Source organism: Entelurus aequoreus, linkage group LG11, assembly GCF_033978785.1.
Source record: "Entelurus aequoreus isolate RoL-2023_Sb linkage group LG11, RoL_Eaeq_v1.1, whole genome shotgun sequence".
NCBI classification, from domain to species: Eukaryota; Metazoa; Chordata; class Actinopteri; order Syngnathiformes; family Syngnathidae; genus Entelurus; species Entelurus aequoreus.
This window is the reverse complement of record NC_084741.1, coordinates 6,438,923-6,455,123: the sequence shown is the minus strand read 5'-3', so window position 1 is coordinate 6,455,123 and position 16,201 is coordinate 6,438,923. Positions and strand designations below refer to the sequence as shown.

The window sequence follows — 16,201 nt, the reverse complement described above, 5'->3', positions numbered from 1 at the left end:
TGGCTATTTCTGGCAATTTATTGAAGTGTGTATCAAACTGGTAGCCCTTCGCATTAATCACTACCCAAGAAGTAGCTCTTGCTTTCAAAAAGGTTGGTGACCCCTGATCTAATCATTGAGTGTCAGGAAAGGCCCATCTAAGTAGTGTGGAGAATGCATATATGTTTGATATACTTTGATGTATGACATTGTATTGTGTGATCATGCTACTGGTACTTTTCCACTCTGGAGATGTTTGTACGGCCGGTATACTTCCGTTGCTTTATTGTCTGTTGTTGATTTCCATATTTGGTCCGAGAGCGTCCAGTGTCTGCACAAACATGATGAATCACTCCTCAAAAGGGAGCTTTGATTCAGTTCCGTTCCGTGAAGGACACGGTCCCTCTTCTTATCGGCGGGTGCATCCCTCTCTGTCTCGACTCGTTCAGACTACTGCAATGCCCTGTATGTAGGCATTAGCCAGGCCTGCAGCTCGTGCAGAACTCTGCTGCTCGTCTGCTAACACAGACCCGCAGACGTGAGCACATCACCCCTGTATTAGCGTCCCTTCACTGGCTCCCTGTGCGTTACAGAATCCATTTTAAACTCCTTTTATTTGTTTTTAAATGTCTAAACAACCTCGCGCCGACATATCTCTCCGACCTCCTTCAGCCTTACTGCCCCACCCGATCCCTAAGATCAGCCGATCAGCTGCTACTGACGGTCCCGGACACAAGGCTGAAGCTTAGAGGTGACAGAGCTTTCGCCGCTGCTGCTCCCAAGCTATGGAACGACCTACCTCTGAGTGTTAGACAAGCCTCCTCTCTTCCTGTTTTTAAATCTCTCTTAAAAACATACTTTTATTCCATGGCTTTTAACACTGAGTGATACCCATCCTGCAATGGCGCCCCATAATACACCTGCTCTGAACCTGTTTTTATGTTTTTATATTTTATTTATTTATTTTTTATCGTGTTCTGTTTGTGTTGTGTTGTGTTTGCTAGGTTCTCGTATTACTTTTAACCTGCCCATTGTACAGCACTTTGGCAATTTTAAATGTGCTTTATAAATAAAGTTGATTTGATTTGATTTGATCTCTGTAAGGGGTGGGCTGCCTACTCACTAGAAGAGTTAACTTCTTTTGTCTTACTTTTAGACCTCTCTTGGCGATGCTATGTAAGGGCTGGTCTCCTAAAGCTTTAGTAAAACTTGGCCAAATACTATTCTGTCCAGGTGGTCCTTTTTACCCAACAGATATGTCATCCAAAAGAACTTGGGATTGACCAGTGTGTTTTATTCCCTGAGAGGAAGACTGGTCGCGTGCAACAGTATCTAAGTATTCACACCCCCTGATGTCACTTTATACCGAAATGTCCCAACAGAGCAGCTCCAAATGTTGCGCAGCGCCTGCTGGCCACACCAGTAAATACACCCTCTCACCTTGAAGTCGCCCCCGTGGTTGAGGTAGAGGGGCTTGAAAAAGTCATGCGGCTTGGACACGTACGTACTCAGCTGGAGTTTTTTCAGCAACAAGCTGAGAAAAATGAAATTATTGGCAAGGATTAGACGAGTTTTGTTTGCAGTGGTGTGCAAATGTTTGTCATACACAAGAACAGGAAGTGAGCTTTCTAATCCTAGTAAAGGGAGATTGTTTGTATTGGAGGCCACTGAACTGCAGCTTGATCTACAATTCATGTTTGCAGAAAATGCTCCTTCTCTTGAGGCAAGCGAGCGCGGGTGACCACGGTACGCCTGACTTCCTGTGAAGTCATGTGCAGCGCTGGCGGTTTCTCACTATCTGAGAGGTGATGCCTGGAAAGGTCTGCCGCCACATACGGGAAGTGCGCAGTGCGCTGATCATCCAGTCCTGATTAGCTTTCAATTTGATCTTGTCACACATGACAACTCAAAATGGAACTATTACGTGTTTATTGTCACGTAGATAATATTATACCTTTCAACTTCATGTGGCCCACGTTTATTAATGGCAATTTACACTTGTATTTATGTATACATTTATATTTACGTATATATTTATATTTATTATTGACTATTTTTCTTGAACCAAACCAAAAATGTAAAAAAAAAAAAAAATCAGTAGTAAAAGACAAAATAAATGACAAACTTAGATGCATTTTGAGTGTTGCTTGATACTTTATGGGCAGGGCCGCCTTTGGCTAAACTGGGGCCTGAAGCAAATTGTATTTGGAAGGCCCCCACTATTCATGTGAATCTATTTTTAGACTTTTTAAATTTTACTTGAATGTAATTTGATGCATGTTTTTAATTATATATATATATATATATATATATATATATATATATATATATATATATATATATATATATATATATATATATATATATATATATATATATATATATATATATATATATATATATATATATATATATATATATATGTATGTGTGGGAAAAAAATCACAAGACTATTTCATCTCTACAGGCCTGTTTCATGAGGGGTTTTCCTCAATCCTCAGGAGATTGAGGAAAAATCTCCTGATGATTGAGGAAAACCCCTCATGAAACAGGCCTGTAGAGATGAAATAGTCTTGTGATTTTTTTCCCACACATACATATTACGCTCTACCACGGTATCGAGCACTATTTTTTGGATAATCTAATTAAGACGTATATACAGGTAAAAGCCAGTAAATTAGAATATTTTGAAAAACTTGATTTATTTCAGTAATTGCATTCAAAAGGTGTAACTTGTACATTATATTTATTCATTGCACACAGACTGATGCATTCAAATGTTTATTTCATTTAATTTTGATGATTTGAAGTGGCAACAAATGAAAATCCAAAATTCCGTGTGTCACAAAATTAGAATATTACTTAAGGCTAATACAAAAAAGGGATTTTTAGAAATGTTGGCCAACTGAAAAGTATGAAAATGAAAAATATGAGCATGTACAATACTCAATACTTGGTTGGAGCTCCTTTTGCCTCAATTACTGCGTTAATGCGGCGTGGCATGGAGTCCATGAGTTTCTGGCACTGCTCAGGTGTTATGAGAGCCCAGGTTGCTCTGATAGTGGCCTTCAACTCTTCTGCGTTTTTGGGTCTGGCATTCTGCATCTTCCTTTTCACAATACCCCACAGATTTTCTATGGGGCTAAGGTCAGGGGAGTTGGCGGGCCAATTTAGAACAGAAATACCATGGTCCGTAAACCAGGCACGGGTAGATTTTGCGCTGTGTGCAGGCGCCAAGTCCTGTTGGAACTTGAAATCTCCATCTCCATAGAGCAGGTCAGCAGCAGGAAGCATGAAGTGCTCTAAAACTTGCTGGTAGACGGCTGCGTTGGCTCATATTTTTCATTTTCATACTTTTCAGTTGGCCAACATTTCTAAAAATCCCTTTTTTGTATTAGCCTTAAGTAATATTCTAATTTTGTGACACACGGAATTTTGGATTTTCATTTGTTGCCACTTCAAATCATCAAAATTAAATGAAATAAACATTTGAATGCATCAGTCTGTGTGCAATGAATAAATATAATGTACAAGTTACACCTTTTGAATGCAATTACTGAAATAAATCAAGTTTTTCAAAATATTCTAATTTACTGGCTTTTACCTGTGTATATATATATATGTATATATATATATATATATATATATATATATATATATATATATATATATATATATATATATATATATATATATATATATATATATATATACATATATATATATATATATATATACATACATACAGTGGTGGTCAAAAGTGTACATACACGTGTAAAGAACATCATGTCATGGCTGTCTTGAGTTTCCAATCATTTCTACAACTCTTATTTTGTTGTGATGTAGTGATTGGAGCACATACTTGTTGGTCACAAAAAACATTCATGAAGTTTGCTTCTTTTATGAATTTATTATGGGTTTACTGAAAATGTGAGGGTCAAAAGTATACATACAGCAATGTTAATATTTGCTTACATGTCCCTTGGCAAGTCTCACTGCAATAAGGCACTTTTGGTAGCCATCCACAAGCTTCTGCTTGAATTTTTCACCACAAAATTGGTGCAGTTCAGCTAAATGTGTTGCTTTTCTGACATGGACTTGTTCCTTCAGCATTGTCCACACATGTAAGTCAGGACTTTGGGAAGGCCATTCGAAAACCTTTATTGTCACCTGATTTAGCCATTCCTTTACCACTTTTGAGGTGTGTTTGGGGGTCATTGTCCTGTTGGAACACCCGACTGCGCCCAAGACCCAACCTCCGGGCTGATGATTTTAGCTTGTCCTGAACAATTTTGGAGCTAATCCTCCTTTTTCATTGTCCCATTTAAAGCAGCAGTTCCATTGGCAGCAAAACAGGCCCAGAGCATAATACTACTACCACCATGCTTGACTGTAGGTATGGTGTTCCTGGGATTAAAGGCCTCACCTTTTCTCCTCCAAACATATTGCTGGCTATTGTGGCCAAACAGCTCCATTTTTGTTTCATCTGACCACAGAACTTTCCTCCAGAAGGTCTTATCTTTGTCCATGTGATCAGCAGCAAACCTTAGACAAGCCGTAAGGTGTGGCTTCTGGAGCAAGAGCTTCCTTCTTGCATGGTAGCCTCTCAGTCCATGGCGATGCTTGACTGTGGACACTGACACCTGTGTTCCAGCAGCTTCCAATTCATTGCAGACCTGCTTTTTGCTGGTTCTCAATAGACTCTTGATCATCCTGACCAATTTTCTCTCAGCAGCAGGTGATAGCTTGGGTTTTCTTCCTGATCGTGGCAGTGACAAAACTGCGCCATGCACTTAATACTTATGAACGATAGTCCTGCACAGTTGCTCTTGGGACCTCAAGTTGCTTTGAAATGGCTCCAAGTGACTTTCCTGACTTGTTCAAGTCAATGATTCGTTTTTTTTCAGATCCGTGCTGAGTTCCTTTGACTTTCCCATCGTGGCGTTTGTAAGCGAGTCTAATGAGTGTTGCTGTACGTATACTTTTGACCCAGCACTTTTGCTCACATTTTCAGTAGAGCCATAATAAATTCATAAAAGAAGCAAACTTCATGAATGTTTTTCGTGACCAACAAGTATGTGCTCCAATCACTACATCACAAAAAGAGTTGTAGAAATGATTGGAAAACTCAAGACATGATGTTATTTACAAGTGTATGTACACTTTTGACCACCACTATATATATATATATATATATATATATATATATATATATATATATATATATATATATATATATATATATATATATATCTGCGATTAAACCTGAATATTATTTGAGGTAACTATGGACAAAATGCCATTAATCGACATTTAGTGTTGTTATGAGCACCCAGAACCCAGGTGCTGTTTAGTGAACTTACTGTAAATAAATGCTTGAGTGTCCATGTAAAGTACAGTAAAGTACACTCAAAGACCAGGGGCCGTACTTATCAAGCTTCTTAGAATGACTCCTAAGAAGTCTGCTAAGAGTTGACTTAAGAGTAAATAAATTCTTCGCTGAAAGCTGCACTTAAAAGTTAGTTATCAAGCGTCTTACTCACACTTTCAGCGAAGTGTAGGACTGAATCTTAAGTGTCACACTCAGAGCTGAATTACGACATTACTATGTGCCGTAAACGCAATTTTAGGTGACGTCATTTCTGTGTCCATAGAAATGACCAATCACGGAAGGGAATCCGTTGTCTAAGAATAAAGAAATATCTTGGAAATATTTAAGTGGACAATGGGAGTGTATATTTTGACAATAAACTACAAAATAATACAAAACAAACTAGTCCCCGCCGGCACTCACGCTACCGCTCCCTCTCTTCTCTCGCCCACACACTCACTGACGTCACTCACCTCACGGTCACACACATACGCTACTGTCATAACATTTTCTTTCCAATTCATTAATTAGGCAACTAATTTGAAACTGGTGTGGGTGGCTCTATATATACCAGCCCACTGCAGCCACATGCAGAAATCAACAAGGAATCGAAAAGTATTAAATCTGTGACAAAAATAATATCCGCTCTGTCTAAACGATACCGTTTGATCAGCTGCTCGTCATTAAAAAAAAACAAACATTGTTCCGTTCCCTGAACGTTGGCGCACGTCTCTCTCGCCTCAGTGCCATCCCCTGCTGGCAACTCCTAACCACTTAAGACACTTCTGAAGGTCTCTTAAATATCGTGGAGAGTAGGAGTGATTCTTACACTTAAGAACGTTGATAAAAAGCTTTTATTCTTAAGTTTGAGAGTAGGACTACATTTCGCAAATTCTCAGGACTTAAGTGTAAAATGGCACTCTAAGAAGCTTGATAAGTACGGCCCCAGATTTAGTTTTTAGTACATTTGTAGTGTAATAATGTTCATTTTAATACACTGTATTATTATTTATTTCACTAACTCCTTCTTTGCTATCAATTTTACCATCATATTTGTACATATCCTATTTGTTGATGTTGTTCTATTGTTGTTGTTGTTATTGTTGTCTCTCTGTCTTATCCCCCTCTTGTCCCCACAATTTCCCCCTCTGTCTTCCTTTTTTTCTCTTTCTATCCCCTCCTGCTCCGGCCCGGCTGCGCCAAATAATAACAGAAAAACATTTAATAAAGTCAAATACAAATAAGACAACAAGAGAAGTATCCTACACTTCTCTTGTGTAAAGTAAATGTGCATAGTAGATATAGATCATCTACATCAACAATATGAGAAGCTAGACAGGACAAAAAAAATACAAATCAAATCAAATACGTTTGTAGTACTCACGGTTTCTGGGAGAGCCCCAAGAAGAGCGCAGCAGTGAGGAGGAGGACGGGCAGGATGACGTACAGCCAGGATCTTTTCTCTTTCAAGCACAGGAGACAACATCAACGTGACCAACCATGTTTGGAGGTTCTAGCTTTAACGGTGCCGTAGTCAAGACCCCTTTCCGGCGCTTACTTTCAGTATCCAAAACATTTTGGCCTGCAGCGTCTGAGGGAGTTGTTGTCCACTCAGTCCTGGAGCTCCACTCGCTCCACGGACCCTGAGAGGGGCTACCTGGGGCCATTTTGGCCTGAACCTCCACACTCAACCTCGCATTGAGGGGCAGCTCCCTGCGTTCCAACAGGAGGAACTTTTCATCCACCGGGAAGGAACGTTCTGGAAGCTTTGAAAAGAGCAAACATCTCACCGTGGGAAACACAATTGAAAGAAAAGGTGTTGTTTACCTGTGAGAGGCCTCGGTTTGCTCGGATGCGCAGCCTGTAGACCAGGCTTGTGTCCGTTCTGTTGATGCCTTCATCCCACGTGATGTTGTAGAATTCCCCGGCGCTCAGCACTCGCACGTTGGAAGGTGCTCGAGGTTTGACTGGTTTCAATGAATATTTTAAGTAAGAAGTTGGTGAATATTTTCTCATCTTAAAGGCCTACTGAAAGCCACTACTGCCAACCACGCAGTCCGATAGTTTATACATCAATGATGAAATCTTAACATTGCAACACATGCCAATACGGCCGGGTTAACTTATAAAGTGACATTTTAAATTTCCCGGGAAATATCCGGCTGAAACGTCGCGGTATGATGACGTATGCGCGTGACGAAGTCAGTATAACGGAAGTTATGGTACCCCGTAGAATCCTATACAAAAAGCTCTGTTTTCATTTCATAATTCCACAGTATTCTGGACATCTTTTGCAATTTGTCTAATGAACAATGAAGGCTGCAAAGAAGACAGTTGTAGGTGGGATCGGTGTATTAGCAGCGGACTACAGCAACACAACCAGGAGGACTTTGTTGGAGCGCTAGCCGCGCTAGCCGCGCTAGCCGCGCTAGCCGCGCTAGCCGCGCTAGCCGCCGACCTCACCTTGACTTCCTACGTCTCCGGGCCGCCAAACGCATCGGGTGAAGTCCTTCGTCCTTCTGCCGATCGCTGGAACGCAGGTGAGCACGGGTGTTGATAAAGCAAATGAGGGCTGGCTGGCGTAGGTGGAGAGCTAATGTTTTTAGCATAGCTCTGTGCGGTCCGGTTGCTAAGTTAGCTTCAATGGCGTCGTTAGCACAGCATTGTTAACCTTCGCCAGCCTGGAAAGCATTAACCGTGTATTTACATGTCCACGGTTTAATAGCATTGTTGATTTTCTATCTATCCTTCCAGTCAGGGGTTTATTTTTTTTGTTTCTATATGCAGTTAAAGCACGATGCTATCACGTTAGCTCGTAGCTAAAGCGTTTCGCCGATGTATTGTCGTGGAGATAAAAGGCACTGAATGTCCATTTCGCGTTCTCGACTCTCATTTTCAAGAGGATATAGTATCCCAGGTGGTTTAAAATACAAATCTGTGATCCACAATAGAAAAAGGAGAGTGTGGAATCCAATGAGCCAGCTTGTACCTAAGTTACGGTCAGAGCGAAAAAAGATACGTCCTGCACTGCCTCTCAAGTCCTTCACTGTAACGTTCCTCATCTACGAATCTTTCATCCTCGCTCAAATTAATGGGGTAATCGTCACTTTCTCGGTCCGAATCTCTCTCGCTCCATTGTAAACAACGGGGAATTGTGAGGAATACTAGCTCCTGTGACGTCACGCTGCTTCCGGTACAGGCAAGGCTTTTTTTTTATCAGCGAGCAAAAGTTGCGAACTTCATCGTCGATTTTCTCTATTAAATCCTTTCAGCAAAAATATGGCAATATCGCGAAATGATCAAGTATGACACATAGAATGGATCTGCTATTCCCGTTTAAATAAAAAAAAAAATCATTTCAGTAGGCCTTTAATAACCCAAATGGCAGTAAGAAGACTCACAGGACTAAAATGATCTATATCAATCTTTTTGAATGAATTGACTTCATTTGGCCCCTCAAATGACCTCCACCAAGGAGGTTATACATTTTACTCGTATTAAACATGGGTTTTAGTGTTTCCCACAAGATTAGGGATGGGTATTGTTTACATTTGAACCAATACTAGTCCCAAATCGGTACTTGAAGACTAAATGGAAAACTTTAAAAACACCAAAAAATAAGCCATTTTCCACCTTATGGAATGAAGTTGAAGAGACTAGTAATTCAAACATTGTTTTTCAACCTTTTTTGAGCCAAGGCGCATTGTTTCCATTGAACAAATGCGGAGGCACACCACCAGCAGACATCATTCAAAAACAAAACTCAGTTGACAGTAAAAAGTCGTTGTTGGTTATGCTTTAAAGTCATATCCATTTCAATTTCAAAGCATAACCAAGCATGCATCAATATAGATCTTGTCTCAAAGTAGGTGTACTGTCACCACCTGTCACATCACACCCTGACTTATTTGGACTTTTTGGGCGTTTTCCCGTGCGTGGTGTTTTACTTCTTGTCTTGCGCTCCTATTTTGGTGGTATTTTCCTGTAGCAGTTTCATGTCTTCCTTTGAGTGATATTCCCCGCATCTACTTTGTTTTAGCAATCAAGAATATTGAACTTGTTGCTATCTTTTTTTGTGTGGACATCGTTGATTGTCATGTCATGTCATGTACGGGTGTACTTTGTGGACGCTCCGCTCCACACCCTGTAAGTCTTTGCTGTCGTCCAGCATTCTGTTTTTGTTTACTTTGTAGCCAGTTCAGTTTTAGTTTGGTTCCGCATAGCCTTCCCTAAGCTTCAATGCATTTTCTTAGCGGCACTCACCTTTTGTTTATTTTTGGTTTAAGCATTAGACACCTTTTTACCGGCACACTGTCGTCTTCATATTGTGATCACGACAAACCATCGTTGTTTCACACGACGGGTTTCCGACAGCTACAAAGCAATTATCTACCTGCTGCCACCTACTGATATGGAAGAGTATTACACGGTTACTCCATACTTGCCAACCCTCCCGTTTTTAGCGGGAGAATCCGATATTCAGCGCCTCTTCCGACAACCTCCCGGCAGAGATTTTCTCCCGACAAACTCCCGGTATTCAGCCGGAGCTGGAGGCCACGCCCCCTCCAGCTCAATGCGGACCTGAGACTGAGTGGGGACAGCCTGTTCTCACGTCCGCTTTCCCACAATATAAACAGCTTGCCTGCCCAAAGACATCATAACATCTAGGGCTTTTATAGAGTGCACAACTGCGCACACAACAAGGAGACGAAGCAGAAGAACGAGGAAATTACAGACATGGCGGCCGAAATGATATACTCATCATGAACGGAGAAGTTAAACAGGACAATGCTGCCATCTAATGGATAGCCACTGGAACACTGAAATTCAAGTTTTTGTTTTTTTTTCTATGTAAATAAAATAAAATTTAAAAAAAAAAATTAATAGCTAGAATTCACTGAAAGTCAAGTATTTAATACATATATATATACATATATATATATATATATATATATATATATATATATATATATATATATATATATATATATATATATATTATATATATATATATATATATATATATGAAATACTCGAGTTGGTGAATTCTAGCTGTAAATAACCAACGGCACACCAGACTGTATCCCACGGCACAGTGGTTGAAAAACACTGCCTTAAAATATATAAATTAAATGATAACTGAGTAATACATTAAGAAATAATAATGATCCCAGCAGGCACAAGACATTTATACAACGTTGATTACACGTACACGTCCTTTAAAACTGACTTTGAAACAACCTTGCAAAATATAATTAGTAAATTGAGACAAGGTTGATGTCCAACACTGGATCCACTTTGATGGTTGGCAAAATGACCACATTTCAATGGTCAAATCAACGTCTCAAGCTGACATTGACTAAACGTTGTCAAAAAGCATGTTGCTTCAACCTTGTATCTGTGTTGTAGAATATTGGTTGAGAAAGGACCTAAATTCAATGTCAAATCAACATCAGAAGCCAACATTGATTAAAGGCCTACTGAAATGATTTTTTTTTATTTAAACGGGAATAGCAGATCCATTCTATGTGTCATACTTGATCATTTTGCGATATTGCCATATTTTTGCTGAAAGGATTTAGTAGAGAAAATCGACGATAAAGTTCGCAACGTTTGCTCGCTGATAAAAAAAAGCCTTGCCTGTAGCGGAAGTAGCGTGACGTCACAGGAGCTAGTATTCCTCACAATTCCCCGTTGATTACAATGGAGCGAGAGATTCGGACCGAGAAATTGATGATTACCCCATTAATTTGAACGAGGATGAAAGATTCGTCGATGAGGAACGTTACAGTGAAGGACTTGAGAGGCAGTGATGGACGTATCTTTTTTCGCTCTGACCGTAACTTAGGTACAAGCTGGCTCATTGGATTCCACACTCTCTCCTTTTTCTATTGTAGATCACAGATTTGTATTTTAAACCACCTGGGATACTATATCTTCTTGAAAATGAGAGTCGAGAACGCGAAATGGACATTCACAGTGACTTTTATCTCCACGACAATACATCGGCGAAATGCTTTAGCTACGAGCTAACGTGATAGCATCGTGCTTTAACTGCATATAGAAACAACAAAAATAAAACCCCTGACTGGAAGTATAGATAGAACATCAACAATACTATTAAACCGTGGACATGTAAATACACGGTTAATGCTTTCCAGGCTGGCGAAGGTTAACAATGCTGTGCTAACGACGCCATTGAAGCTAACTTAGCAACCGGACCGCACAGAGCTATGCTAAAAACATTAGCTCTCCACCTACGCCAGCCAGCCCTCATTTGCTCATCAACACCCGTGCTCACCTGCGTTCCAGCGATCGGCAGAAGGACGAAGGACTTCACCCGATGCGTTTGGCGGCCCGGAGACGTAGGAAGTCAAGGTGAGGTCGGCGGCTAGCACGGCTAGCGCGGCTAGCGCTCTAACAAAGTCCTCCTGGTTGTGTTGCTGTAGTCCGCTGCTAATACACCGATCCCACCTACAACTGTCTTCTTTGCAGCCTTCATTGTTCATTAAACAAATTGCAAAAGATGTCCAGAATATTGTGGAATTATGAAATGAAAACAGAGCTTTTTGTATAGGATTCTACGGGGTACCATAACTTCCGTTATACTGACTTCGTCACGCGCATACGTCATCATACCGCGACGTTTCAGCCGGATATTTCCCGGGAAGTTTTAAATGTCACTTTATAAGTTAACCCGGCCGTATTGGCATGTGTTGCAATGTTAAGATTTCATCATTGATGTATAAACTATCAGACTGCGTGGTCGGTAGTAGTGGCTTTCAGTAGGCCTTTAAACGCACATTGTTTCAACGTTATGTTTGAGGTGCTTAACGCCAGGTCCTGATTTAACAAGTTGTCAACGTTGTGGGCATCAACTGAACACGAGGGCAAGACTTGGCCCACAGCCCTGATCTCCACTCACCCACGTCACTCAGCGCCCAGCTGGATGATTGACAGGCAGTGACGTCGTCTGCCGGTCCTCCCCGACGCTTGACGCTCGCCGTGCACTCGGTCCCGACGGCGGCGACGTCATAGAGAGCTTCCGTGTACATGACGCACCAGGACTGAGGCGGCCTGACCTGACAGCTGACCACGAGGAGAAGTTCTCCGTCACTACCGCGGCAAAAGGTATGATGAGTTGGTGGCCTACACCTTCACAGCAGGTGTATTGTTCATCTCAACATTGCATCTTTATGTTCACTAATGTATCATTACGTAAGAGCAGGTCTGAATAGAGAACATCTGAATAGAAGAAAGTCGCATCATGTGATCTACCTGCAGTTGACCTGGAGGCGGAGCTCCTGTGACGGCACAGAAGCACACGAGCAGTTGAGCAGAACATCGTAGTCGGTGTAGCAGGTGACATTGCAGTCGGTGTGGCAGGTGACATTGCAGTCGGTGTAGCAGGTGACGCCGCACAAGGAGGCCGCTGCGGTCATGAGGAGCACACATTTAAACTCAACATTTCACTGCTCAACTTCAACGTTTACACCTCAAACAAAGCAGCAATGTAGACTAGTCTTAACCATAGGGGCGGGGTCCATTGTTGAAGCGCCAACAAATATCTGCTTCTCAGCTGTGGTCAGTATGAACCTCAGCGACACCTTCTCACCACTTGTGGCAGAAATGACAATCTCAAACCAGAGCCGTGTAGAAGTTTCAGAGTTGGTCCCAAACATGGCGCCCTGTGGTCCCAAGTGGGGCTTTTGACCAATCATTTAGGAGGTCCTGTGGCCATAGTCCCTCCCATTGGTCAAAAGCCCCTCACGTGACTACAGGGCGCCATGTTTTGGGACCAACTCTGACACCGGGTTGTCCATCTCAAACAAACAGAAGAAGTCTGGAGCTAGTCATTGAAAAGTTTCTTCAGCGCAAAAACTATGACTAAAGCGGAGACGCTATATTTTCATTTGCAACTAACCGCTCTCCCACCATGTTCTAATTTCAAGACAGATCATTAACACTGATTCCATCACCTACCTAGGTTCCATTCTAGAGGCTAACCTTTCCTGTGGCAAAATGGCAACCAAGGTAATCAAAAAGGTCAACCAACGAACGAGATTTCTCTACAGAATTTCCTCTCTGGTCAACAAAAGCACCTTGAGGATTCTGGCGGGAACTCTCGTTCAACCCTTTTTCGATTATGCATGCACCTCCTGGTACCCTAGCACCTCCAAAACCCTCAAATCTAAACTCCAAACATCTCAGAACAAGCTAGTCAGGTTACTTCTAGACCTCCACCCCAGATCACACCTCACTCCTACCCACTTCTCTAAAGTGGGCTGGCTCAAGGTGGAGGACAGAGTTAAACAACTTGCACTGAGCCTAGTCTATAAAATCCGCTACACCTCCCTGATACCGAAGTACATGTCAAACTACTTCCTTAACGTAAATGACCGCCATAACCACAACACCAGGGGGTGCTCCACTAACCACGTTAAACCCAGATTCCGAACTAACAAAGGTCTTAACTCATTCTCTTTCTATGCCACATCAATGTGGAATGCGCTCCCAACAGGTATAAAAGAAAGGGCATCTCTATCCTCCTTCAAAACCGCAATAAAAGTTCACCTCCAGGCAGCTACAACCCTAAACTAACACCCTCCCCGGATTGCTAATAATCAAATGTAAACAATCAAATGCAGATACTTTTTCTTTTTCTTATGCCTTCTGATCTCTCTCTCTCTCTCTCTCTCTCTCTCTCTCTCTCTCTATGTCCACTACTTGATGTCCATACCCCCCCCCCACCCCCCCACCCCTGATTGTAAATAATGTAAATAATTCAATGTGCTTATCTTGTGTGATGACTGTATTATGATGATAGTATATATGATAGTATATATCTGTATCATGAATCAATTTAAGTGGACCCCGACTTAAACAAGTTGAAAAACTTATTGGGGTGTTACCATTTAGTGGTCAATTGTACGGAATATGTACTTCACTGTGCAACCTACTAATAAAAGTCTCAATCAATCAATCAATTGTTGCATGCGGTACAAAAAAAGTGCCTTTTTTTTTTAAAACACATTTCCAGGTTTTCACAGGACGCATGAATAGATTTGGCGGTCCAAATGGGGCCGTCAAGCTTTGAGTTTGACATTGTCAAGTTTGATGGTCTTCTCGGCGCTCCGCCAGAGCTGACAATTCACTAAACCTTCCAATCCCTACCGCAGGGGTCACCAACCTTTTTGAAACCAAGGGCTACTTCTTGGGTACTGATTAATGCGAAGGGCTACCAGTTAGATACACACTTAAATAAATTGCCAGAAGTAGCCAATTTGCTCAATTTACCTTTAACTCTGTTATTATTAACAATTAATGATATTTATCTTTGTGGAAACACTGATCATCTTAATGATTTCTCACAATAAATATATATAGAAACAGATAAATATCAATATGCAACACTTTATTTTTACATTTTCTCTAAGTGCACATTTTTCAAATTGAACATTTTCAAATGATCACTTCTAAGACAGTCTCGTGAAATCACAATATCCCATTTTAACTAGCTAGCCACTAACATTTTTGAACAAATCATGAATTACTTTGCACCATGTTTGTACAAATAATAACTCATGTAAAATACAAAAGTAAACTCTCAAATTTTTAAATCATGTCACACTTTGAACTGGACACCAAATCTGTTATCTGTTTCTTTGTCAGTTAGTGGGAAGCCTGGCATTGCATGCTGTTAACTAGTGTGTTGTACTCTGGTGTGTAACTTGACACTGCAACTCTGAGTGAGTCTTGCAGATGTGCATCAGTGAGGCGTGTTCTGTGTTTGTTCTTGATGAAGTTCATGTCAGAAAAGGCTGATTCACAAAGATAAGATTTTTCCTCATTGTTTGCGGAACCTTCTTAATCTTTTGGACATATTTTCACAGCAATCTGGCCTTAAGCTTAATTATGATAAATGTAAAATGTTAAGGATCGGAAATCTAAAGGGAACGTCCTTTCGAATGGAATGCAAAGTGTTTTGTTTATAAATGATATGCAATCTGTTGTGTTCCCTAATTTTTTTCTGTGTACATGAATGAAGGTGTGTGTTGCTGAGTCCGACTTGGACATTATCTGGACTGGGCCTGGTTTAAAAAACCCTTTAAAAAAATCTAATTTCATTGACAACCTGGTCTGTTGAAGATAAGGCCCTTTTTTTTAAAAAATAAAATAAAATAAGATAAATAAATAAAAAACATTTTCTTTGATAAAAAAGAAAGTAAAACAATATAAAAATAATTACATAAAAAATAGTAATTAATGAAAATGTTAGTGGACCAGCAGCCTATACAATCATGTGTGCTTCAGGGACTGTGGCCCTTGCAGATGTGTTGTCTATGTTGTGGGAACCAGAATATTGGTAGCAGAAAGAAATAACCCCTTTTGTGTGGATGAGTGTGCATGGGGGAGGTTGTTTGGGTTGATGCACTGATTGAAAGTGTATCTTGTGTTTTTTCTATGTAGATTTAATTTTAAAAAAAAAAAATATATATATATATATATATTTTTTTTTTTAACATTTTTTTTTTTTACATTTTTTTTACATTTTTTTTTAGAACAGGCCCGCGGGCGACTCATCTGGTCCTTACGGGCGACCTGGTGCCCGCGGGCACCGCGTTGGTGACCCCTGCCCTACCGCCTTTAGCTTAGCGTTTAGCATTTTTTTTTAGGTGGAAAAAGTCGCAAATGAGATCTTTGTTTTGTAAGACTGAATTCCTTTTATACATTTCTGTTATTAAGTTAGGGAGTCACATGACCATCCAGATCCTACTTCTCCTCCTCCCTGTAAGGAGACGAGTACATCCATTAATTACAGTCTGGCCAACTAAACAACAGGCGCCATTTT

General features: G+C 40.7%; 1 protein-coding gene across 5 annotated transcripts in view; it reads right to left on the bottom strand.

Annotated features, from left to right (window-relative positions):
- il21r.1 (interleukin 21 receptor, tandem duplicate 1) overlaps window positions 1-16,201 on the bottom strand; it is a 35,155-nt gene that overhangs the window by 3,162 nt on the left and 15,792 nt on the right. For 4 of the 5 annotated variants that reach the window (XM_062062344.1, XM_062062341.1, XM_062062342.1 and 1 more), the window contains 6 exons: window positions 12,628-12,781; window positions 12,275-12,465; window positions 7,177-7,316; window positions 6,908-7,115; window positions 6,734-6,812; window positions 1,420-1,513 (listed from right to left, as the gene is read on the bottom strand). In XM_062062344.1, coding sequence (XP_061918328.1) covers window positions 1,420-1,513; window positions 6,734-6,812; window positions 6,908-7,115; window positions 7,177-7,316; window positions 12,275-12,465; window positions 12,628-12,781 — 866 coding nt within the window. The remainder of the gene's footprint in view (window positions 1-1,419; window positions 1,514-6,733; window positions 6,813-6,907; window positions 7,116-7,176; window positions 7,317-12,274; window positions 12,466-12,627; window positions 12,782-16,201) is intronic. The other variant, XM_062062345.1, reaches the window with a different exon arrangement.